Raw genomic sequence first — 27,886 nt, forward strand, 5'->3', positions numbered from 1 at the left:
AACGTTACTGTAATTCATGTTCTTGAGTTAAATGACTACGTATTATTGTAAGCTTTTGTTTATGCCTACATGCTGAAATACATATGTACTGTATATCAAAATACTGTACATAATAAAATGTACGTACTGTATATAAAAAACCCTTTATTCCTGTTTAACCGAAGAACCATCGGTCCCATCAAATTCGGTTAAACGAGACTGTGTGTACTGTGATAGTCTGTATGAAGGCTCAGGCCATGCTCATTTTTGAATGCTAATAACAGACCAGCACTGTGCCACAACCCAACCACAAGGAAGCATGAACCATGATCAACTCCTCACTTGTATAGTTCATGAATAATAAATCGGCGAAATGCATGGGACATTGAATGATTAGCCTTTCTCGAGATTTAAGTATAAGAATCTCTTGGAGTCATGCAGTTATGGCAGAAAACAGTCTACCAAGATATGAGAGAAATTACTAACTGCATAAAGTTGAGCATACTCCAGAGCTACTCTGCAAAATTTGGAACTCTCGCTTTGCTTATTTACCCACAATATGTTCCTTTAATTGAATTGTTGCTTTAAGTTCACTTTATGCACAGATAGGCTAATCGGGACTGGATCTACAGTTTAAAGTGGGAACCGAACCACTGTACAATGTGGCTCCACCGGGTATTGAACCAGAGACACCCTTTATTACAAAGCTACGATTTACCTCTACGCCTGCAGAACATATTCCTCTTCTCTTACTCATCAAAATGTGAGCCTTTTCAACTAGAGTACGTGCTCTCTTTGCAAAACCCTTCTTGTTATCAATACAACTAACAGTGTTTTCAACTAGTAGGTGAAGTTAACTGCACCATGCAGTTACAGCATGGCCGCTCAAGGACCATGATAAAATTCAAGTAGAATTCCCAGTTTTCAAGGTGAACTTTCCAAAAATTCAAGCATACAAGCAGACGTTTTCTCCACTTTAACCTTATGTATTATACCGCCTCTCACCACTTCAACCTTATGTAGTACCGCCTCTCACCACACACACACAGATATGTCTGTGGGTCTGTCCATGGGCCTGTGTGATTCCATATTTAAAATATTTAATTTAAGGTGTAGAGTTTACATTTACCATTTCACATACTCAGACTCTAAAAACATGTACAAACACAAGTCACAAATGAAGGGTTTGAGTGTAAAACATGGTAAGTGACATTTTTGTCATTTCAGAGTTCATTTAGAAAAAAGGTTATTAGAAGCTCTACTGTAGATAAATTGTTTTCGTGTTGTATTTACCTATTTCACAAGGCTTCACCGAGTCCAATCCAAATTGTATGGCATGGCAATTTCACTCAAAGATTGAAGGCTGCACATTTTACTTTGTAATTCAAAATGTCACTATTTTTACACCAGAGGCCTTCAAATGTTACAGGATATACTAAACTACGAAAAATTATTAAATAATTTCAAACTCAAATTTAACTAATCCACTTCAAGATAGCTTATCTTTGGATAATCTTCCGTCTGTCGGATAGATTATTCCGCAAAGGACACTAAGAAAGTAAACGGATTGAGATTTATTTTCCACACAACTTTCCTTTCCTTCTCGATAAAAATAAAAGCTAAAGTGTGAAAAAATGCCTCAAAGCATTTATAAATATATTTAAATTCATTGGGATTATTAATAAAAATGGCCTTTCAGATCAGTGTTTTGCAGTTGGGAACATGGCAGTTTTACGTACGTGGGGTCAGACGACTAAATGTTCCTTTTTATTATTTTCTACCCAGCCTCACCATAAATTCCTAAGTCCTTATAATATCTGACGTGGCTAAGGTGTAGTTACACTGGCCTAGTATGGTAACCTGATGAAGGGATCAGTGGAATCCTGAAACGTAGTTTTAGTTAAAATCAATACTCACTGTCGTAAGTACCTTTAAGTATCTACATTTTATTGTATACTAACTGGTAAGTAACAATATAAATCAATATGCAAATTATTTAAATTTTCATGTTATGAACATTTTAAATGCTTCCGAATGAATCTAATTTGCATATATCACCAATAAAAATATGTGTGACCGTCACATGTAATGGTCACTTCTTAATAAGCTAATACAGGAAAACCTCGTTAATACGAAGTTCAAGGGACCAAAAAATGTCAACTTCGTATTAAACGACTTCGAGTTATCCAAACTTTTCAAGATGGCGCCTGTTTTCAGGTGTAAATAAAGTAGAGTATAAATTAGCCCCACAAAGGATATTTTATACTTGGTGGTAGCTCAGAAAATAAGCTTTATATGTACTATATAATAATAATGTACGTTTTAAAGGAAGTGTAAAAAATGTTACATAAAATGAGAACACTGAGCTTAACGCGGACACAAAGATTACAAGGAGTCGGTTAACACCATTTATCCTGCCTAGTTATACAACCGGTTATGCACGGGATGCATGTTGTGGCAAAAAGTCTTATAAAAAAACGATATTTTCTTTTAATTGTGCAAAGTTGTTGCTCTTCCACGAAATTCTTACAATTTTAGTTCATAAGAAACCAGTTTGCACGGAGACCTATGGAAAAGAAAACAATCTCGTTTATTGCAAGAAGTGAATCTTGACAGTAGTCATACGCGAGCAAGAGACGGGAGATAATCGGACAGAATGAATATTGGATTTTATGTACTAGAACATTGTCTGTTACAGGATTAACGCAACCTTTTCCTGGCACAAAACAAAAAAATCGGGCCTGTAAATTTCATTCTGGTTCGGCTGTCTAAAACACATCGTAAAAAAAAGTCACGTATTCTTTGCTTCAGTTAACTTCATATTTGCCCCCCCCTCCCCTTTTTCAGGGAGCAGTCCAAACTCTTCCTCAACTTGCATTGTAATCAACTCTGAAAAAGTAAACACACAACTTGCGATGTTTGCACCCAATGTGCAAATGTATCCTAGGACACATTAAACAGTGCCGCACTCGATAATCACCCTGGTTTGGATCCCACTTTAAACTGTATATTTAGTCCCGCTTAATTCGGCAGTATAAAATGAACTAAAAACAAGTTTTACGAAACTTGCGTATTTTCAGATTAATCTACAATTTATTGTAGGTTTCAGGAGTATTCTGGAGGTCAAACACTCGCTCCGCCAAAACTTTTCCTCTCGTATTCCTACATTGAGCATTGCGTGTTTTTTTTTTTTAAACAGCAGCACGCTAATGGTTCTGAAGAAAAGCGGGGATTATATGGCTTTGCGAGATTCAAAACAATGAAGCATTGAAGCTTATTCCTTCCCACTGGATGAGTCATTGCAGTTATCAGCAAGCCAGAGGTTTCCAGACGCTAGACTAAACACTGGCGCCAGCTGCAACGTAAACACAATGAGACTGGCCGGAAGTTCGAGCAGCAGGTGGCAGAAGGGAAATCATCGGCATTTTAAAGATAACGCAGTTGTCGAAGACCAAACTTTTATCAGCAGTGTGAAAAATCACATTACCATGCACACCAGTGGCGGATAATGAGCTGTTGTAGGAGAAGGAAGGGGGTCACTTTTCTTTTACTTATCATGCGGTTCTTGTTCGTTTTAAAAAGGTTTTCAGAACTGTTTGCTTTTTTTAAGACGCCAAAGGAGCCGGTGTGCGCACACGAGCAAGCAAGCATATCAAGCAAGCATATCGTGGCCGAAACAATTACCAACGGACCCCCCCTCTGTTTGCTGATAGATAAAGGGGAGAAGTCACGCAGACCACAAACACTGTTTTGGCAAATTTTATGACCGGCACAGTTGGTAAACGTATGAAGCGGGAAACTGGAGTTGCAACATACGTAAGATCGATGTCAACTTTTGCGGGAAACCTAGATGACAACGCATTAAGCGGGTTGACGATCTTTAGTTGGCCTATGCGGCTTTGATTACCTGTAACAGTTTCCCTTTTTTTATGAGGTTCTACAGGGCACAAAGAACACGCTTTTAATTAAAGTGGTTACGGGAAGTTGTCTGCTACAAAGCCAAAAGTTGCTCGCTCACGGGAAATTGCTGTATCTCGAGCTCGGAGCTAGACAGATTGGTGAGACTTCCAGGCGCCACGCGTCTTGTATTTTGAAACATTCGCGAGATCTTATCTCGCATTTCTCATCTGGCACTGGTGAATATTTCCAAGGTGGCGCATTCAGCGGGGAAAGAGTTTGACCTCCCATGCACATTGACAAAGAATGTCAATGTCCAGCGGGCATTTCGGGCTGCTTCCCTCGAGTTGTCAGCAGTTCTTACGACAAGGAAACATGTCAAGGTCAAGTTAAAATAACGTCCAAGCTCTTTCCACATTCGATCTTCTCTTGTCGACTTACGCAGGTGTCTACTTCGAATTAAGCGAAACCAGTTTTGCGGAAGGGTCTTGTAAACAACTTCGTATTAAAAATTATCCGTATTTCGATTTATCCGTACTGAAATACATTATAAATCCTATCTTATCGGCTGGGGAATGGGAAGAACTTCGGATTAAAGGGTACTTCGTATTAACCAATATCGTATTAACGAGGTTTTCCTGTAAATAGCTTCCACCTACCTTGCATTGTATAGGTTTTCCCCGCATTTGTGGTGCCATATGCAAAGAGCAGGCGATTCTGTCCGTTTACGAAGTCCCTCACAATATCTACCACAAATCCATTAAAAAGATCCTGTTGTGATGTTGAAGGTGGAAAGATTCTCGAAAATCTGAACCTATTAACAAAATGAATTATCAGTTAGCACAAGGGTGTATGGAACTGAAAAAAATACATAACAATCCATCTGAGACATACCCATATGAAAACTTTATAGAACCAATAAAAATTTTACAAATATCCACAAGTGGCCAATGAAAAAGTCACATTACTGATTGCAAATTAACCCAGTTTTAACAAATAATTTTTACTAATAAAAATCTATTTAGTGCAAATGAAACCACCAAAGATTACATTAAACAGCAATTTTAGCTATACTCACAGTTTCATGAATTAAATTGAAGTATTGGTATATGAAAGAATATCTGCCTGTTTCAATCACATTTATGCATTATAGTGAGCTTGTCAAGTAACAAAAAATGTGATGATTTGGTGTTTTAAGGCCACTTTATGCACAGTGAGGTCAATCAGGACTGGACCTACAGTTTTAAAGTTGAATTCGAACCACTAAGTGCCTCCACCAGATATTGAACCTGGGACCCCTCGATTACAAGGAAACGAAACGAAAGTGTGCCATTATTTTACAAATTTTGAATATCTTTCCAGGACATTCCCTCAACTGATGCCATTTGTCAAGAAAATTAACCACGTAAAGTTTAAATTCAATCCAACAATGGAAAAGCACCTGAAGTTTTAAGATTTTTATGCCTAGTCAATGAAGCAGAAAGAGAGAAATTCCCTAAAAGGTAAATTATGGCATTAGTTAGTTATTAGTCTTGATCCTCATTAGATGGGTTACAAAAAATATTCTGCTTGACTTTTCGCTAACCAATTTGTCTTCCAATCATGAAAACTAAATTTCAGTCAGCCATGAAATTCCTATGGGGTTACCTTCTGAAGTAACTGCATTCATAAGTATAAACAGTCTTGGGAACAGAGAATACTTCTTGCTGACAACCTTGACAAGGAAAACATCAGTTTCTCAAAATGTCTTGAATGGAGGTCATACAACTGTGCTTGACTTTTTAAATTGTTTCATCAATGCATACATTTATCACATTCTACCGCAGGCAAATTAATCCAGTATGAAAGTAAAGCATGTTTCTCATACAACCTATATTATTCAATGTTCATGCCTTCCCAGAAGAAAGATTACTTTAGTGTTGTTTAGTTTATTGATTTTACATTTAGCCCTAATGCATCAACCTTAATATACATCACAGTTAGGCTTACATAAATCTTAATGTCAGTGTGTAAATAGTAGGAAGTACACTGTTCAGAAATTATTGGTAATTTTGTTTAGTCATATTTTCACCAATAGTGAACCGAGATACATGATATTACAACCATTTGAAAGAGGATTATTTGCCATTTCGCACAGACCTTACATGCATTTGATGTGCATCGCTGCAGGATAGGTGTCCAAGAGAAACTTCCACTCTTACAAACTCTACTCAAGAATGTCTTGTGTGGCGTTTCCGATGAGAGACTAATGAAATCCCACAAAGGCAATGTTTACGTTCGTTCAGTTCCATCCGGGTTCAAATCCTGCTCGGGCTTGGTTGTTTGTGAATGTCCATTCATCAATTTTATCATTTCATCATGCATCCCCATCTTTGCAAATTAGCCAAGAGGAACAAAATGTGAAGTAAAATAAACTATATCAATCAATCAATCCTTCACTTACAAGGTGAATCGACATCGTCATTGGAAACTTCGCACAAGACATGCTTGAGAAGGTTTGGCAAGAATGGGCCAGAATGGAAGCACCACTTGGACACCTGTTTTGCCGCACATTGAAATGCATTTAAGGTATGTGCAAAATGACAAATACAGAAGAACCTCAATTTTACGTTTCTCAGGGGACAAAGCTGCAAAACTCAAAGTATGGGAAAATGTAAAATCGAGGAAAATTTTATAACATTTTGCTATGTTCGGACCATCCAGATTGAATGAATGAAAATGTAAAATCTGGAACATAAAATCGGGGTACCACTGTATTTCTCTTTCACATGATTGTAGTATCATGTATTTGTGAAAATATAGCCTTACAAAATTGACCAATAATTTCAGAACACCCTTTATATAGATTAGAAGAAACAAGATACAGTATGAAATTCTAGGTGTAAATTAAGAAAAATTGAACCTTGATTATGCACTATCTGAGGTTTGTGTTTATGACAAAAAGTAAATAAAATCGATACAGTATCTTCAATTTGCAATTACTAACTAATGGTGTTGTTACTTGGCGAACTCAAACTTAAAAATGTCTAAGAATTGAGACTTACTGATGAGATTTTCCTGTGTCCCTGTTTACACCATCCACTTTCAATATATGGTCATTTACTACTACTAAATTTGAAGGCTGAAAAGAAAGCAAACAGTAAATATTCAAGTGACTACACAAAACAGGTACTAATACAGAACACCCAAGGATTTCAATTACCGTAATCTATGCGTGTATAATGCAAACTGTTTTTTTAATTGGGAAAAGCCATGATTATATTTCGTATATAATGCACAGTACAATTCAGATTCAAGAAATGGCTTTCTTAGTTGTAGGTCGTAAAGCTGTTGCTATGGCGATCAAGAGCAAATGAAATCATACCTACTCAATGAGTTACCAACTTCTGCCAACTCCCCCCTCCCTCCACTGTGTTTAGCTTTCACTTCTGACAACCTTGTTTATTCTGTAGTAGAAGAAAGTGATATAAAAATGATGTTACGGATTTACAATGTTCAGGAAGTTATTTTGTATTATTTCTCATCCGACAAATACCACTGATACACATCCCGTGTGATGAAAGGTGCATGCTCAAATTATGCCAGAATGGCCCTTTCATATTTATAATTTTTTTAAAAAATTAATATTACTAAAGAAAGCCAACTTCAATTTCTATTTGCATCTGTTGATATATGTGTTACATGCATGGTTTCATGTTGGCCGTCAAAATTATTCCGTGTATATCTGCACCACAGGTTTGGGACAAAAATTTTGGAAAACAGTGTGCAATTATACATGATAATATGGTATAAATAACACACACAAAAAGTTGTAACTAATTACATAAAAGATTTCCCAGAAGCGATGACAATCATCAGATCACCCCTCCACATCCCCTTCCCTGCAAACAAAACATAAATAGATAAAGAAATGCTCTTTCAGCACATTTAAAAAAAAAATTGTCTGGCCTTCAGGTGTGTACTAGTACTAAGTGAGACTGCCTCACTCATTTTTCATCTGGAGTCAGTTTCAGGGATTCCACTCAATTTGCATCATCAGCACTTAAAAAAATCATTTCAGGGATTATGAATGCTTTGAATGAAATTTCCAGACCACTGTTAATAAAACAGCAAGATCTGGCTCAGCTTAATCTCAACTTCTCTAATGACTTAAGGCCGAATCACACGGAACAGGATTTCTAGCAGGAATGTCCTAGATGGCGCTGGACTGGCTACCCATACAATACTTGTTACCGTACTTGCCTGTAAACTTTTGTTTCCATAAGACATTGCAGAGCAGGCTATCCAAAAAGATGGGTGAGCGATTTGAAAAATGTAGGGGAATTACTGCTGTTATTAATAATTAAAAAATAAAATTATGGACTATAAATCGGCTCAAAATAAAATCTGGTAATCAATGCGTACTGAACAAGTTTTTTAATAAACTCTGGTATGCACATTCATACTTGAAATTTGCATAAAAAAATATTTTGTTCAATTAAATATGTCAGAAATTTAATACACTTGTAATAAAGATTTCCATTATCAGCTAATCATATTTGTCATGTACAAATATCACCGCATTGCATAAATACCTAAATATTAATAAACTGAACATGAATGAACATAATCTCTTTTATCGAGAAGCGAACAAAAAGAACCAACACTCTGAAACCACAGTCAAAAAAACTTTCCTTTGGCAAACTCAAAGATTATCTTCACATGGACAAACTTCGCTCTGATTGGCTGTTCCACAGAATCCAGCTGAGAAAGCCAGTTGCAATTAGAACATGGCCTAATCGTGAAAACCAGTCAAGCAGCCAGCCCGGTAGCCATGATCTCCACCCAGGTAGCCAGTACAGCACCAACTAGGGCACTCTTACTGGAAATCCAGTTCTGTCATTCCGCCATTACATTTAAGGAAAATGAGGAAATTGAAACTTCAAAGATTATCAAATGTTACAGAAAGTAAAAGTGTTTTAAGGATGAGGGTTACAGTCTCCTTCAGCGAGCAAGAGTCTAACAAGAGGGAGATCTATACAGCTTGGTGTCACATGGAAGGCTACAATCTTACAGGGAGAGAGAAAAAGTACAAGTAGCAGCAGTGACGAGTATAATCCTTCTAAAAATGATGGGAATGCAGCAGATAAACCTGGGCATGCATAGATATTTCTTATGGAGAACGAACACATCCCATCTTTAACTTAAAATTACCATTAATCAGAACATAATTTTGACCAGCATATCACTTTTCGAACTTTCTTATATTCACCCATTTCTTTTGTGCAGGTATGATATTTTAATCCCTTGCCTGATTTGAGATGAAGTGACCCTTTAGTCTATCAATTACACAAAATCATTCCATTTTACAATTACCCTAAATCCACAAATGTCTTAAAAAAAACATTAATGAAATGTGAAAATTTAATTACCTTCATGTTCTTATTCATAAGGATTATCGGGTAGTGAAAAGGTAGACCTAAAAAAAATAGTTAAACTTATGGCTGGCAATTTCTAACACTTGTGCATGCTGTAAGTGTGGTGTTAGTTTACAAGTAAAAATAAATTTTGCCTTTTACATTTGCACATACATCAAAAGATGAAAAAAATAGGAAAATTTACTTATTAACAGAATGACAATTTACCAATAAAGTTTCCGAAAGAATAATTCAGAGAATTTAGATTTATCAGTACTATGTAATGGAAAAGAAAAAATGGAATCATGACAGCATCCTATCTATCATGATTATTGCTGAACTAGGTCTATTTATATATATAGTGCATGTACACAAGTAAATGTGTGTTAATTAAGTGTTAACAACTAACGTAACATACCTCTTTTTCACTCCTGCTTCGAGGTTTCACTCTAAGAAACACATTTATGTGCTCATCTTCATCATGAAAGTCGCGAAAGAGGTTCACCCTTCTTGCCTGCATGCTAACATCACTAGCATGCGATGTACGTGGCTCAAGGTAAGATTCTCCATAATTATCCACCATTGCTGAAATCCATAATAAAAGTTAAGCTGCAGGAATTATCATACAAATGTTAAGAACAGTTAAAAAAAAGCAGTAATGTGTCATTTTGAAAGCATTGAAGAATTTTCAGAGAAGTTTAAAAGTTCCAATAACTTAGAAAATCCAATTTATATCAGGAAGTCAACAGAGAAAAAATGAAACTATTAAATATGAAGCACATGCACGCACACACACATATATTAGAGTATAGTCACAAATTATGGCAATCATTCAGGTTTTTAATCAAATGCATGCAATTTTTCAATATTATACCGGTTATCGGTAGCTGTATGTTGCTATCACACTGTCTTTTTCTTAAAGAAATGTCATATCACTATATCCCAACAAACTGCTATATTATTAATCTCAGGAAAAATCCATGCATAATCAACAATTTTGAATTTATATTTGTAAAGTTTTATTTATTCTACCAGAGTACACTACGTTACCATAGTCTAGAATGGGGAGATGAGTCAATGGCTGCTGGATTTCTGAAGATAATAGTTCGTTATATCTATACAAGAAACTAAGTGTTCCGAATGATTTATTGATTTGTCAGCTAATGTGCTCATCCCATGAAGGACGAGTATCAAATAATAATTCAAGGCTTTTAACTACTTGAGCTCTTGGTATAATGTCATCATTTATTTTAATTATTGTATTGGTGAGCTCAACTGAGCCAATAGTTTTTCTAGTTCCAATAATTGTGTAACGTGACTTATCAGCATTAAATGGAAATACAAGTGAAATTGATCACTTCAAGTAAATTAAGAATTACTAATGTTTATGCTAATTACTTACATCAAATTAAAAAAAATATTCTGGAATGAAATAGCAATGTAAATATTTGGTACTCTTCATTGCACTTCTAGGTGTATAAAATAATTGAATTGAAGTAGACTGGCTATTAAAGTGGTCAAAAAAGTACCCTTGACCCTCTGTATCCCTTCGAGAAAGTGAAATATTTTGCGTCGTTTATAAATATTACATGGTTTATGAACTTTTTATTGTTTTTAGCTCACGGAAATAAGTCTGTTAATTTAGTGTGTTACATTACCATGAAGCAGAACAGCCCGAAGGCTTCGCGAAGTGAATGTAGCACCCAACACGACATTCCACAACAGCAGCTAAAATGTTACATTGTAGGGTTAGGAGTGATAGGTTTGGAACTAATATATATATATATATAATTCTCCAGAGGGTAGTGGATAAACAGTCCCCTCAAAAATTCCACGAGAGAGGTTTTGTTGATTTAGTGATAATTCTGTTACCTTGAAATAAAGTACACACATTGCATGGCAGTAACTGTAGGTTCAGTTCCAGCTAGCCTATCTGAGCCTAAAGGGGACTACGGTAATGGTTTCGAATGTTTAATGATTTTTTGCAAATTCTATAAGGATTTTAGGAAGTGATTTAGAATTCTGGACACGATTGTGGAAGTAAGTTCAAGGCATGGAGGAACTAATTAGGGCAGTTAAAAGCTTCACTAAGTATTATTTACTGGGCAAAGTATGATTTGAAAATTATAAGAGCACCCGTTCTTGGTTTATGGTAGTCTTGTATAATGTTCAATGTGTACTGAACATGCAGAGTTTAAAATCTGGTGAAAATAGCTCAAAAGTTAGCTTCACCACCTGGTGAAGGGTAACGGTTCAGATTGTTTTATGATTTCTCCTAGCACAAAGACTAATTATCGTAGAATTTTGAAAATCATTATCACACGAAATTTGAACCTTCCTTAAAAGTAATGAGCACTGTTGGACTTGAAAACAAAAAAAAATTCAAAACTACCATATGAACTTCTCATGGACAAGATATTCTCAGTCGACAATAAATATCGTAGAAGAGTGGGAAAGAATGTAGAAGTAATTCGGAACCTTAGTGGAATGCATTTAGGAACTTTATTTTAATGCTAAGGGAACCAAACCTTAAGTAATCGCTAAAACTCCACAGTACGTGTTAACAGACTAGTCTCACTTCAGAACATGGGCTGCTTTTTTCTTCTATATAGACAAACAAAATTTATATCCCCTGAAAGTACGTACATTCTGCTTCCATTTTCCGGTGTTATTTTTCTGTTTACTATTATATTTTTGTGCGAAAAAAATGTTTTTCCTGCTACTAAAAGCAATGCATTTCTCGGCTCATTTCTCCATTCGTTTGCGTCCATATTGTTTACGCACAGTTTCTTTCATTATTTGAGACGAGGAATGCCTACAAGGTTAGGTTAGGCCTGTTAGTTATGTTCCAATAGCATAAATAGAATGAAAAATGTTTTTCATGCTACTAAAACCTATGCATTTCTCCATTCGTTCGCGTCCATATTGCTTACACACAGTTTCTTTCATTATTTCAACGAGAAATGCCTACAAGGTTAGGTTAGGTTTCATTAGCATAAATACAATGACAAATTATTATTTAGGCTAAGAGAGCTAAACCTAGCTACCTAACAACGTAGGCATTTTTTTGCTTTCACTAGATTTGTGCAGTGTCACGATTTCAAGAGCACCCACCCTCCTCCTTCTTTTTGTGACGGAACGACTTGAGGTGACCGGACCCCTCTCCGATTTTCTTCATTTTTGGCATACTCACTAATTGAGGCCTCCTAATCACGAATCTGAAGTTAAATTTTGTCGGAACGGAAACTGTCGATTTTCGCAATTTTTTGTTTCACAACCAAATATATATATTCCTGATACTACCACGACACCAAATTTTAACTATGTTTGCCTAACCTAACTGAACTAACCTAACCACGTGCCAATGGTTTGTGGGGCTAGCATCAATGGTTCGCAATTATTTGCAATTTCTAGATCCTGATACTAACAAGACACCAAATTTTAACTATGTTTGCCTAACCTAACCACGTGCCAATGGTTCAGTAAGTATGAGCAGTAAATCGGAGAGCGGTCCGGTCGCGAAAATTGATTCACTTATTTTGCAATTTCTAGACATTTCCGACAAATTTTAACCTCCGATTCATGATTAGGAGGCCTCAATTAGTGAGTATGTCAAACCTGAAGAAAATCTGAGAGGGGTCCGGTCATCTCAAGTCATACCTATACCCACTTTTACATTCTATGTTGTTTATATTTTGATTTGACATTTCGTGCGTATCAATATAAAATCAAAATAATTTGTATTGATAAATCAGATAAAAGAGAAAGTAAAGATATAGGAAATGGAATTTTTAATCGTATCAGATTTTTATATAATATATTTCGTTGGTGTGAGAATTGATGGCATTCCAAAAATAAATGTTGGGCATCTGGATTAACATTACCACATGAACAATTAATTTTGTTGATGTGTAATACCTATTTTCGCTAAATGTGCTGGTGTCCGTACATGACCAGTTCGCAATCTATTAATAAAAACTATAACCTGCCTTGGAAGAGGACATCTGTGAAACCATGGTTGTCTTGCATCAAATTCCGCCAGCCATCTATATGTATGACCTACCATCGTCAATTGTTCCTTGCACCAAATTTTCCAGTGATTTTTTATTTTAACTCTAGGTAATAGATCTGTATAAGGGAGTCTGATGAAAGATATCTGAGGTAAATCCCTTGCTCTCTTAGCGTACATATCTACCATAATATTACTCTGGTTAATATGATGTGCCTTGACACATGTAAACTGAAGAGTTATATTTTTGGATTGTGCTTGTTGAGTTAGTTGTATAATCGGTAACACTTTACTATACCCGAGACAGATTTCTTCAAATTTACAGGAGAAAGTACTTACGGAAATCATTTTCTGTAGCGTTGTTGATGTTCGGGAATGTAATTTTGATTCATTTTAATGCGAATGCATGTGGTTTTGTACGAAAATCTATTTCCGACGCGCTATTGCTGCTGCCGCCATTTGCTTCCTGCATGAGAGCACAATACGCTCTCGTATTGTCCGTATATGCTAAATTGAACGAAAGGAGTGCTAATGGAACCAAACCTAACAGGACTAACCTAACCTAGTAGGCATACCTCGTCCCCGTGATGGTTTGTGGGGCTATCGTGAATTTTTGGGCTAACGTCAATGGTTTTTCTGGCTCAAGGAACGATCAACGGTAAGCTATCGCCATGTTGTGTGTGGAAAGAAACAAGAACAGTAAGTACTCGTAAATGTAAGAAATATACATTACTTTCCTAACAAATTCAATTATTTCACCTAAATAAGTGTTCCGGAATGCAGAATAGTACGTTAGCAATGTAAAAAAGTGCGAAAGAAATGATTCCCAGGTGTCTCAGGTATAGTAAAGTAGTACCGTATAATCAATATAATGAAAATAGATTGACGACATAGTTGGGGATATAATGATGTTAGTGCCTTAATGCATCTGTTAGAATGAGTATTTTTTATAGTTATTTTGTATGGAATAAGTTAATGCACGGTAAATAGCATAGCATTCTGCTGTAAAAATTGTAGTGTCTGCTGGTAACCTAAATATTTCATGTTGATTCATTTCAGGAATATAAAGCGCACAACCTACATCCTAAAATTTTTTGGAGCCAACAGTATAAATGAAAATTAAATCTGGCCATATTTCTCTATATCGAGCATGCTGACCATGATCTAAAAATTGGACGTTAGCCTGCGCATAAAGAGGAAAATCTAATTTACATACTGGAGATTAATGATATGTGAAAGAATTTTGGAACGCGTCAGGATCCATACAATAACAATGGAGGAAATAAAATTTCGGATTGATCGGATCTATAACATTTACAATTGCCCACTGTTTTTGTGTTTCAAAGAGCAAATTAAAGCTATGATTATGATTCTCCCAGGTTTGAAAAAGAAATTTATTCGTTAATTGTTTACGCCGATGAGATGATAATAATAATATTTTTTATTGTAGAAACATGTGAGAACATCACATGTATTACAATCGTCAGAAATATACATATAAAGTATCTATAGATCTTACAAAAAAAACAACATCCAAAAAGCATTTTAGAAACGTAACACCACTTACATAAATTTAGTAGTTAACATTATTGTTTTACAATCATAACTATTTTACCTAATACAATTAATTTCAAAGAATTCTTCTACTCTATATATACAGTTATCGGTTAATATTTTTTGTACTTTTCTTTTGAATTCTAAAAAGGGCAGTTGCCTTAAAGACAGAGGGAGAGCATCTCTCAATTTTCCATATAAGTACTTAAGTTTGGACTAGAGTCCATCAATCCAGAGCAAATTCGTCCATCCTGAACTCTTATTTGTATTTTTTTTTTTCGAAAATTACACATTTCCGCACCTTGAAAGTTACTTTTCCCGATTAATAACTTCAAAACCATTACCGTAAAATTAGGAATCGCGTTCCTCCTAAGCAGCCCATATTTTGTAGTCTTACCCTAAATTTACTGCTCCTAGAACAGTTACCTTCTGTATCCTTCCAGGAACGAAACAATATGAATAAAAATATTTTAAAATAATTACAGTCAACACTACCATTTGGCAAATGATTGAGAACAGATTTCAAACGTGCGTGAAATTTTCTACAAGGGGCTGCATGGTTTCATCCTGTCAGTTTCATTCTTAGACAGACGGCATATACTGCTCAAAGAGAAACCCAATTGCCTTATGCAAATAAAGCATCGAAAGCTACACAAAAGAATTATGTTTGTTACTTACTTTCTTAATGATGAGCAGTATTCCTTTCCGATTCTATTGCTCACACTACCTACTCAAGGTTTAATTACCATGTCTTTCAACAGATAAAAAAATCTTATATGCATATATAAAAACCACGAACTCAGTATTAAGTTTACACTTCCAACACACTAAATTAAAATCACAGCTTTAAAAACCTGCACTCGTGTTATGTTATTTCGCAGTCTACTACAAAAAGTACCTCATCCACTTTCTTGTTCGAGACTTGATTCGAAACGATGCAAGCATTCAAAACCACCAATCAGAAGCGAGGACCAGGAGAAGAAGCGTGCAGCTACCGTGTTGTATATTCGCAATGGTTCCCTGTATTGATGAGGTGAGGCTCCGTTTTAAAAATAGTTTCTGTAGATAATTGTAGTTTATTTCTGTTGCTTCTAAAGAAAATCCAGCACAGATGCTTTTTGTCGGAAACGGGTCGAGATATACTGTACGCTTGGGCGCAGCCAAGGTGGGGGTTTAGGGGACAACTAGTTATGCACTCCAATAGTCAGGCACGTATGCAAGGGGACTTAGGGCACTGGCATACGCAAGGGGGATGAAGGGGCTACAGATATCCCCAAAATTTTTAGAAAATAAGAAAGTCAAATGAAGAGAGTTATGAAGTCGGTGGGAAAAAACTTATTGCGCCTTGATAACCATTTTTGTGTTCAAATAACTTTTGAATCGAAGGTTTAAAATGGTAATTGGAGCTCACAGAAATTTATGTACGGCGATGCATTACAATTGCAACGTGCCACCACTCGTAACTCCAGGGTATGGAGATACGAATTGGCAACACACCGCTCCTTGCTCCGGCTGGTCAGTTGGGAGCACCAGTTCTCACCCAGAGATCGGGATTAAGACGACCCACATTCCTCCAGAAAGGAAACCACCGAATTGCGACACGTGACAGTAAATAAAATTCAAATACTTTATAATTAAAATGTCCAAAACATGCACGCTCGTAGGCAGTGATAAGCAACTTATTTAACACGAGAGTCCGCGCACCGCCTTCACAGTTAATAGCAAGACCTCAACTCTCTACCTCAAGCGCGAGGCGCAGCATAACAGATTGTTCTATCTTACAATAATACAAACTCATAACATAAAATAACACAAGAAAAACTGATAATTTATATAACACATCAATGTTAATTAGCGATAGTAAGCTAAAGTTCAGGTTGGCAACAATTAAAAATGCCAACGTGGAAGTTTTTACATCGCCAAAATCACGTAGCGTGGTTCCCCCACTCCATAGGCGCCGACTCAATGGGGCTTGGGGGGCTCGAGCCCCCCCCCAATGTTAACAAATAATTTTGCTTAAGAGGATCTAATGTATTATTTTGCTTCTCTTGTAAAGTTTACTCTGAATTGTGTCATATGAACTTAACTTTAAAAACACATTTGAAATGTTCTAGACCAGGGGTTTCCAACTGGCGGCCCGCGAAGCCAGTTTGCAAAATACATTAATTTTATGTATTTTTTTTATTAAAATACGTTCTATTTTTACTAAAGGAACAGTTTCAGTGTATGGACTTCCTTAAACAACTGGCGTTTATAACAGATATCACAGGTCATCTGAACGAACTGAACTTGAAACTGCAGGGAAGAAACCAGCTGGTGTCAGATTTAATGGAAACATAAATGGGTTTCTTCATAAACTGAAGATTTTCAACGTTACTTTGGAGACGAATAAGCTGGTCCATTTTCCAAGCTGTCGGCGGCTAGCAGATGATGAGGAAACACTGGACTTTTCTGAATTCAGTGCAAATATTAAAGAAATAATGGATGCGTTTGACTCCAGATTTAATATTTTGAAGAACTTACAGCAGCATCCAGCTATTTAGCAATCCTCTTGGCTTTAACATCGAAGAATAAGAAGCTTCTCTCCAACTTGAATTGTGTGATTTGCAAGGCGATGTGTTCCTTCAAAGTAGCCAAGAAAATGGGCCAGAATTTTTCAAATACCTTTCAAACGAACGCTTTTCAAACCTTCGTAGTTTTGGACAAAGAATGACATGGATGTTCGGCAGCACATACACATATGAAAGGGTTTTTTCTTCAATGAAGTTCATCAAGAACCGCTACAGAAGTCGATTGGTAGATTCTTCACTGTTTCACCTTCTGAGATTTCAAATACAGAAATTGAAGTGGACATTCCAACTTTAATAAAAGAAGCAGATTGGCCTCAATTTTCACATTGAACACTTACTATGAAGGCAGTGACGTGCGGTGACGTCGACACTTGGGGTAGCAGTCAGTGGCGTGCTCAAGGGGTTGGGGTTGCTGTGGGTCACACCCCTCCCCCCTTTAGGGCCCAGTATTCCTAAAAAAAGAATGTCAATAACAGGAAAAGATTACAAAATGATGAATGAGTACTAAAAAAGTACACGTAAACCACACCCACATTCAAAAATAAAAAACGATTTGATTTTACTACTAAGCCAGAGATCCTGGGTTAGAATCTCAGCTTGGCCATGGGGATTCTTTGTGTGTGTCCCTTCATCAATTTTATCGTATCATCTTCGCGATTAGCCAAAAGAGGCGGGAAAACGAAGTAAAATAAACAAAATCGAGCAATCAATCAATGATTTGATTTCATTGTTGTTACTTATCGTCGCTTTTTTGTCACATTTGGTTAATTGCGAAGATAATACGATAAAATTAATGAAGGTACAAACACAAAGAACACCCATTCCCAGGACGGGACTCGAACCCGGAACTCCTGGTGTCGTAGCGCGCTGTGATAACCACTCCCGCACAGTTGGTTGATTTGGTGTTTTAAGTCCACTTTATGCACAGAAACAAAATACACTTTTTTGTAGTTTCTTCAATAATATTCATTTGGCTTTTTGAGTTCTGAGATACATTTTTCATTCCAAATGATTTCATTATTCACTGCAGAGTACAACACATAGGACAAGAATGCGCACTCATCACGGGTTCGAATCCTGGCCCGGATTGTTCATATGAGGTCCCTTCATCAATTTCATCATATCATCACTCATCCTCATTTTCGCAATAACCAAATGTGGCAGAAAAGCGAAATAAAATAAACCAATCCAACAACAATATGAACGCGCGTTCTCTTGCCCAAATAAATACATCCGTATTTATGACTGTTAGAGGCCAAGAGTAGTATATTTAAATAAAACACTACTAAAACGAGAGCGAGAGAGAGCCCGAGCACATATTTGTAATTTAATAATTATATATTCCATACTTGAAAAAAAAAAAGAAAGCATAACATTATTGTCTGCACATAACACGTTCCCATTTCATAAATAATAAAACTACATCCCATATTATACATACATATTGTACAACGTGTAAAATGTGTAAATACAGAGAACTGCAGAAAATTTTCCCCTGAGTTCTTTAGAGGATTTACAAAAAAATCTATGAGAAACCAATCCCCTATCTGTCCTATAGGAGATAGACTGGGGGACCTGAAAGCACGGGCTTTCAACCATTGCAACGGGGAGAGGGGGCAAGGGAGGTAGAGGTAGAAATCTTCCTTTTTTTTCGGGCGGCCGTTTCTACCTGGAAATGGTCAGGCGGAAGAAGAGCGAGCTAGGGTATCCAGCCAGCTTTGCCCGCGGAGAACACCGATGGACGAGAAGCGCGTGGAAAAGAAAGTGAGCTGTGGTAGCTTTAACAAGACAGTAAATATTGTGATTTGAATATAATTCGAGATGCGAGATTGCTTGATCTATCTCTGCTAGACTAGCTACTCCTCAGTGCACGTCACTGTACACTGTAAAAAAAAATACACTTCTTGTACACTTTTGGTACACTTTCTTGCATATAATATGCACAAGATGTGTACTGAAGGTGTTGCAAAAGTGTACTTAAAGTGTTCTAGATGTGTGCGACCCGAAATGACGAAATTTTGTACACTTGTTGCACACTTTGGGGACACATTCAAAGTTGTGTGCACTTCTTCAACGCTTTCTGTACACTTTTGTTTAAAGTAAGTGTACACTTCTTGTACAATTTTGTAGCACATGATTTCATTTTGTGTTGTTGGTCATATCGATTGTTATTTTATACTTTTTTGACAAATGAATATGTTATGAACATAAATCAATTTCATTATATAAAACAGTAACACATTTGAAAGCAAGCAACATTAAACAATAACAAAATATAACTATTTTTTTCCTGGAACACATGGAAATCGCATTGCATCATGAAACTATCAATACTTTTTTGTTTAATGTACCAATTTGATAATTGGATAAATCTCATTAAAATTGAAGAAGGATAAAGTTGAATGTTCCGAGGAAATTAATAGATTTTCTTAAATCGAACTATTCATCTTTAAAGCACACAAAACAGATCGTTAACTTCGGGGGGCTGGTTGTTCCTACACCGGCCGCTAGATGGTTCTGTCAAAATGTGTACAAGAAACATAAGTTTTTGTACAACAAATAATGATACGTTCGATTGTAATCATAGTGAAAAATTGTGCTTTAACACTCTTCGAAAAATATGTGAACATCTAAGATACAAATTAAAGAAGAAAATGTACTGCAGTGAATAAAAGTGAATCTCCCATGAGCAACCTTTTTGATTCTGGACTATAAGTAGAAAGTACGTGTGTCGCAGAAAAAACCAGAAAAGCTAAGTGTATACTTTCGTAGAGAAGTCACGGTCTTTTCGTCGTTCCGTTCTAACTTTCATAAACGCGGTTAAACGTGCGTGTGTATTCTTGGAAAGTGACCCACGAGTACGTGAAACTAGTAGGAACAGTAATATATACATACCAAGTCGGGATACTAAGCGGTAAATAAGTAGTGAGTGTTTTTACTCTGATTTCTCCAACACAGTGATAAAACTAAGAACGCCTGCGTACGCAGCCGGCCGTGGTCGCTGTCGCGAGCCCCACTTTTCACGAGCCCCTTCGAGGAGGGGAAGAGGCAACCTGGAACTGACCGCAGGTCCGCTCGTCGCCGAAAGGACCTGGTTCCATACCCGCGTAATTTGAAACGTACGCCAGCTCTCTTCTTCCGAAGCGCCGAGTCGGAGGAAAAAAAAAAAAAAAAAAAAAAAAAAAGGCGTAGTTAAAGAGCTGGGTTGCCTTTCCGGAAGGAACAAGTGACACCGCGATTCATATTGTGTTTCGTAGGCGGGAAATAGAAAAGTGTAGTGTGTGGAAAAAAAAAAAAAAAAAAGAAAAAAGTGTTTAGTGGTTGAAACAGTGTAGTGAACGTGCCCAGCAGCAGAAGTCAAACCCCCCCCCCAACCTATGAAATTTCGTGTAAATAGTGTTTTGTAGTGTCAAGTGTCCCAAGTGAAAAATCGTGTCCAAAGAGTGAGGAAAAAAAAAAAAAAAAAAAAAAAAAAAAAAAAAAAAAAAAAAAAAATGTGACGCGTGTAGTGTAAAAGTGCAATGCAGAAGGAAGGGTAGCAAGTTGTAGTGTGTAACGCGTCAGTGTTACCGTCGACCAGCGACAGGAGAGAAGAGAACGCACACCTACTGTCAGTGCCCTACCATCACCTCCCCCCCCCCACCGACCGCACCAGCGGAGGAAAAAAAAAAAAAAAGTGAAGAAAGAGGGAAAAAAAAAAAACTCATATTAACGACAAGGACAGTGTGGCGATGAGTGTGTAGTAGTGTAGTGCAAGAGTGCAACAAGTGAGCGTTTTTTGTGTAACGAGACGGTGTGAAACAGTATTAGCTAGTCTACGTCTGCGACAGGTGAGAGGAGAGTGTGCAAACTTTGACAGAAACCCCCCTCCCCCCTCTCGGTCCGGCAGGGCGAGCGGAATAAATTACCGCGAACAGAATCAGCGGAGGAGGTAAAGTGAACAAAGGCGATATCTCACACTAACAACAAGGAAGATACTGGACATCGGGCAAGCGAACGTTGCCTGCTGTTACGGAACCACGTGCGAGAAAGAGGAGAGATAAAATCAAGGGGGATAAATAGACTGATCATCGAATAGAAAGAAAAGGAGGTAGAACTGAAAGAGGAAAAATGCGTACAAGAGGTGGTTTATCAAGAGGCAGAGGTCAACAGCGGTGGACAGGCACACGAATGCCCCAGAACGACCCAGAATCAACACCGGACAGACCAACGACGCCTGCAAAAGCGAATGGGATCCAGCCCAAGAACACAGCCAGTGAACATTCCTTCGACCAACAATTAGATGCACTATTACAAGAATGCCAGGAAAAGGTCAACAATAAAGCTAACAGCAAGAACAAAGTGGCATGTGCAGACACAGACAGAGACAATCTACCAACTCCCAGCACGACGAAGACCAATACACGCACACTGGCAAACCAAAAACACGGAAAACCAAGTGAAGCAGAAAGCGATAGCGAATCCAGCACCACAGAAGAGGACGACCCAGAGGAGGGAGAATTCCTGACACCAAGAAAAACAGTGAAGCCGGATATACAAGGAACAGTTGAGCAGGATTTCTTCCACCCAAACAGATTCGCTCCTCTAACACAAGACGAAATACAAACAAGGCCTGACACAAGGAGGACAGGCAAACCACCTCCTGTTTTCATATATGATATAATATCGAAGTACACCTTCATATCTACACTCACGCCAAATCTCGACAACCCGCAAGTACATCCCACAGCGGAGTACATTAAAATATCCTGCCGCAACTACAGCGACTACGACAAGATGATAGCTTTTCTGCGACAAACGGGAAGGTCCTTTTCCACCGGAGTCCCAAAGGCAGATCGGCCGATGAAAGTGGTCATCCGACGCCTACCATACGACACGGACCCAAAGCACATAGAGGAAGCACTCAGAGACGAGAATTTCCCGGTAATCCAAGTAACCCAGATGTCAAAGAAAGACAACTCAAGCAACGAACGGGTAAAAATGCCACTGTTCCTCGCCGCATTCCAACGGTCTCCAATAACCAAGGAGATGTACGACGTCACACGCCTTCTGCATATGCCTGTCAAGATAGAAACGTACCAAGCAAGGGATGCCCTGCAGTGCTACAACTGCCAGAGAATAGGCCATGGTCAGCATACTTGCAATGCGACACCAAGATGTGTCAAATGCGCAGACAATCACCATACGAGGGAATGTCCAAAAACAGATCGATCTACACCGGCCAAATGTGCAAACTGCAGCCAGCCACATCCAGCCAACTTTAGAGGATGCAAAGCCTTCCAACAATACAAACAAGCAAAGGCGAACTACAAACCTCCAAAACCCACGACAGAACCAGCAGCCCCTGATCACAACCAACCAGTAAAGAAATTGCCGCCAGTTCCGGCATGGCCAGTCATGAAAAACAAAACAAAAGAAACCCAACCCGATGTACCCCAGCCAACCACGTCAGCGGAGAGCACCACACAAGCTGAACAAAATACTGTAGCTTCCACACCGGCAACGACGTCTACAAAAGGAACCCTCGGCGATGACATAAAGAAAATATTAACTCTCATCAATGGCCTGGATATCCAAAAAATTCTCCAGCACATCAAAAATGGATTCGAAAAACTCCGATCAGCAGACGACACTCCGACCAAAATCACGGTGTGCATTGAAACAGTCATCGCCATGTTCAACGATGGGTGCTTCTAAGAAAACCCAAGTACACCGGCACATGACTCTCCTCTACTGGAATGCGGATGGAGTTTTCAACCAAAGACTGCAACTATTACACTATCTACACCAGCAAAAGATAGACGTCGCTCTAATAAACGAGACCCACCTGAAACCCAAGAACAGATTCACCCTACGAAACTACATCATACACAGGCAAGACAGACCTACCCCAAAAGGCGGCCTAATGATAGCAATAAAGAGAGATTTTCCCACAGAGACAATCACCATCCCACAACTGCAGACCATTGAAGCCTTGGCCATCAAAATCATCACACCAACTGAACCGCTGGTCCTTGTTGCAGCATACAAAAGACCGGAAACGAGGGTAGAGCTTCAAGACCTTCAAACACTACAGTCATTAGGCACCAGAGTACTGATAGCTGGAGATTTGAACTCCAAACATCCAGAGTGGAATTCTAGGGTCACCAATCGAAACGGAGTACAGCTGTTCAACCACATACCATTTATAAACCTTGCGGTAACAGCACCAAAGGATCCGACACACTACCCCAAAAATGGAGCTAGGCCGGATGTCTTAGACATCACACTACACAAAGGAATCAACTTCACCGTAGCGCGGTATGTCGTCGCCGATCTCGACTCGGACCATGAGCCGGTTATATGTGTTGTCGCCCATAGACTACTGACGCATCTCACGACCGCACCAACACGACCGCTGACAAATTGGCAGCAGTACAAAACAACTCTTCACGAAGCAATCCAGCTGCCTCTCCACGTTGCAACCCCGGAAGATATCGACACGGCCGTTGAGGAAATTGGTGCCAAGATCACTTCAGCAATTCGAAATAGTACCACCAAACAAAACCGTCAAGAGCAACCAAACACAACGGACCTCAAGCTACACATCCTGTTGCACCTAAAGCGATGGATCAGACGCAAATATCAACAGACACGACATCCACAATACAGGCAGCTCCTCCAGAACTTGAAACGTCGAGTGAGAGGACACCTTCAAAGATCAAGGGAACACCTTTGGGACGAAAAACTGATGAGCTCGGACAAGCCAAATAACGAATTCTGGAAGCTCGCAAGAAATTTCCGCGGACACACCGCCAGCTCAACGACGCCAGTTCTCCACGACCCACAGGGCAATCTTCTATTTCAACCACAAGAACAAGTTGACGCTATCGCTAACAACCTTGAAGAACAGTTTTCTCCCAATACAGAACCATGCGACGAGGAACAAATAGCAACGGTGGACAACTTCCTGGTCACATTCAGAGAGCAGCCGCATGCAGACATACCACACCTAATTACTCCCCGAGCGATTCACACAGTCATACGACGGCTGCCAAACAATAAAGCGCCAGGCCCGGACAAAATACCGACAGAAGCCTTGAAGCAAGCCCCAAGGAAACTCCTGATTGTCCTAACCCAAATATATAACGCCATTCTTCTCACTGGCTACTACCCGAGAGCTTGGAAAACCGCCAGAGTATGTTCAATCCTGAAGAAAGGGAAAAGCCCGCTACACCCACAGAACTATCGGCCAATAAGCTTACTGTCTCACGTCAGCAAGGTCTTCGAGCGCCTCCTCCTGTACCGATTGCAAGACCACGTACAACACTTTGATCTACTCCCAGACCACCAATTTGGTTTCAGGCAACACCACAGCACGACCACCCAGCTGGTGAGGGTGGTCGACCATCTCTCGGTACGCTTCAACTGGAAACACCACATACTAGCCATATTCCTCGACATACAGAAGGCCTTCGACAAGGTTTGGCTCGAAGGACTCATATACAAGCTACACAGACTTGGAATACCTGACTGTTACGTACGCTTGCTGGACAGTTACCTACATCAACGCACCTTCTTCGCAGTGTTTCAAGGAGCCATCTCCACCATTCGAACAACCACGGCTGGAGTACCCCAAGGATCCTCCCTCTCCCCGCTGCTGTACGCCCTGTTTACAGCGGATGTACCAACAGCCTTTGGTTGCCTCCCAGCCACTTTCGCAGACGACACCGCATACTTTGCGGCAGCCAAGGATATTCGTGTTTCCTACATCAGAATGCAAGAACAAATGCAACAATACGATCACTGGGCAAAACAATGGAGAGTGCGAGTGAATCCCGACAAGAGCACCGCCATCGTGTTCTCTCGTAGACGCCGTCCGCGCGAATACCATCTCAGACTACAAGGACAACCTGTTCCCCACAAACAAACCACAACATATCTCGGCATGCTACTAGACAGAGGGCTCTATCTCAGAGACCACATAGCCAAAATCGTCAACCAAGGAAACAAACGCGTGGGAGCACTTTACCCGATGCTACGATCGCCAGGACTGCGGCTGGAAACCAGACTTCAACTGTACAAGGCAATCATCCGACCAGCTCTGCTCTACGCCTGCCCTGCCTGGCAACACCTACCCAAGACGACCCTCCGCAGACTCCAAGTCATACAGAACAGGGTCCTACGTATCATCAGCGGACACGGACGGTATACAACAAACGTCCAACTCCACGAAGACCTCGACATTCCACCCTTAGATGACGTGATCCAGCGGACAACCGCCACGTTCTGGGCCAAACTCCAGGAAAACCCAAATCCAACGGCACGAGCCATTGGTACCGCCAACCCACACAGACACACTCATCGTCTACCAAGACCCTGAGCCGACCAGCCACGACAAGTGAAAAGTGACCACAGCCTAACCGCCACTGCCACCCTCACTTTCCCACCCCAAGCGACAGCTGCAGGAGTGGAATTCAACACCGAAAACATCGCACGCCATTTCAAAAACAATTCAAAGAGGAGGCAAGGTGTCCACAGACGCTGGTACTCCACATCATATTGCGCAAAGCAAGCCAAGACTCGTAACTGGTAACGTAACTAGCAGAAAAACAAACACGCATCTCACAAAATTTAAGGTTCACAGTTGAAAGTTGTTGCTTTTTCTTCTTTCAATTGTCAAGTTAAATGTGAGTGAACTGTATTTTTATTCTAGAAACTAAGTATGAGTACTGAATTGCGATATATCTCATGTGTCCAAGAAGTGTTCCAAATGTGTAAAGTGTACCAGAAGTGATCAAAAGTAGTTTCTGCAGCACACTTCTTACACACTTTTGGGATACCTTTATATTGGAAGTACTTCTTGCACACTTCCTGTACACTTCTTTTGCTGCACTTTTTGTACACTTCCTGTACACTTTTTAGCACTTCGTGTACACTATTGAAGGAAGCACTTCCTGTACACTTCTTGTGCACATTTAATGTGTACAAGAAGTGATCAAAAGTAGTTTCTAGGAAGTGTTCCAAAAGTGTGCAGAAAGTGTATTTTTTTTTACAGTGTATGAAGGATTCTTATTTGTATGGTGTGTTTTTCATTTCTATCAATTCATCCATAAGTATTGTTTTTTTGTGAAATAAATTGTAATTATACAAATTGATTTGTGATTCCATTGTTTTTAATGCCTCATTTTAGAAATTTAGTTCATGCGAAAGTAAGTACTACATTCTCAGTTCAGTAATTACAATTTTTGTAATTTTTAATCCCCCCCCCCCTTACAAATGCGGCCCGCCAATCAACTGCTGGATATAATTTTGGCCCTCGGACCTTTTGAAGTTGGAAACCACTGTTCTAGACCATCAACTTTGGGGGTCTGAGACATTACCTTCTCAATCTGAAAGCCTCATAGCTTGCTCCGGTCACGTGACTAAGCGTCATCAACTGGAGACGAGATAGCCGCCATGTTTGATTTGCTTCTTCGGAATCAATGTTGAACCTTTTTAGTGAATATGGAATTGTAATGCAAATTTAAGAACTGTAATCGAGTTTACATGACGTGTAAATATGCTTAAATGTGCAAGAGGTATGGTGTATAAGTGTTGTGTGCTCAATTGCAGAGGCAATTAGGATGAAAAAGGTAAGAGTAACGTTAACATTTCTTCAAGATGTTGTTAAAAATGAGAAATTTTTAGGGCAATTCCATGTGATTCAGTCACTACGAAAAGATACAAGTTAAGTAACAAATGTTTTATACTAAAAAATAAATAAGAGTAATAGTTCATGATGTAAACATTTCATGTGTCCGGAATAGGCATCAAATATACTCGTAAATGTGGACAACATGTCAACATTTTTTTAGAAATATCAAATAATTTACCCTGAATTACAAACGTTGGTTAATATTACGTCTACCAAAGCAATTTGTTAGTGTAAATTTTATGCAACCATTCGATAAATTATTCATATTATTTACACAAATTTTCAGTTTCAAAATGTGCTTAATGAAAGAAAGCTATACAACGGGGCAAAGTTGATACATGTGTACATTTATTCTTATTTTATCCCGCTTTATGCTTCTTTATGCTAATCGGAGGCTAATGGAAGATATGTTGTACATTCAAATACAAAAGTGCGATGTGTAACTAGAACTTCGATGAAATATTCGTGTGTAAAACTATCCAATAATATATTACTTATGTTTCAAATACAAATGTTTTCACACAGAAAGCATTTTGTTACCTGGCTATGTTAATATGAACTACAAATGTATTAAATTTTTAAAACTGTTTCATATGAACTGCTTTTTATTTTTTGTCTTTGTGAAGCTTCAATGTTCGTAACTTTGATTTTAAATCAGTGATAATGTTTTTTGTTTCATAATATATTAACATTCTTCACGATTTTTTTAACAGAATGTAATAAACAGTGTAAGGAAATATTCCAAACGTTTATTTCCCAAGTGAACGTTAAAATGGAAATATTAATCTGCCTTTTTCTTCAATGA

General features: G+C 38.5%; 1 protein-coding gene across 3 annotated transcripts in view; it reads right to left on the reverse strand.

Annotated features, from left to right (window-relative positions):
- Positions 1–27,886, reverse strand: part of LOC146002569 (uncharacterized) — a 205,775-nt gene that overhangs the window by 144,884 nt on the left and 33,005 nt on the right. For 2 of the 3 annotated variants that reach the window (XM_083140510.1, XM_083140508.1), the window contains exons 1-4: positions 15,514–15,761; positions 9,691–9,857; positions 6,921–6,997; positions 4,536–4,690 (exon numbers count right to left, since the gene is read on the reverse strand). In XM_083140510.1, the coding sequence (XP_082996636.1) occupies positions 4,536–4,690; positions 6,921–6,997; positions 9,691–9,855 (397 nt within the window). In that variant the 5' untranslated portion in view covers positions 9,856–9,857; positions 15,514–15,761. Of the gene's footprint in view, positions 1–4,535; positions 4,691–6,920; positions 6,998–9,690; positions 9,858–15,513; positions 15,762–27,886 lie in introns of those variants that run through there. The other variant, XM_083140509.1, reaches the window with a different exon arrangement.

This window comes from Lepisma saccharinum, chromosome 18, assembly GCF_977018435.1.
Source record: "Lepisma saccharinum chromosome 18, izLepSacc3.1, whole genome shotgun sequence".
In the NCBI taxonomy this organism is placed as follows: domain Eukaryota; kingdom Metazoa; phylum Arthropoda; class Insecta; order Zygentoma; family Lepismatidae; genus Lepisma; species Lepisma saccharinum.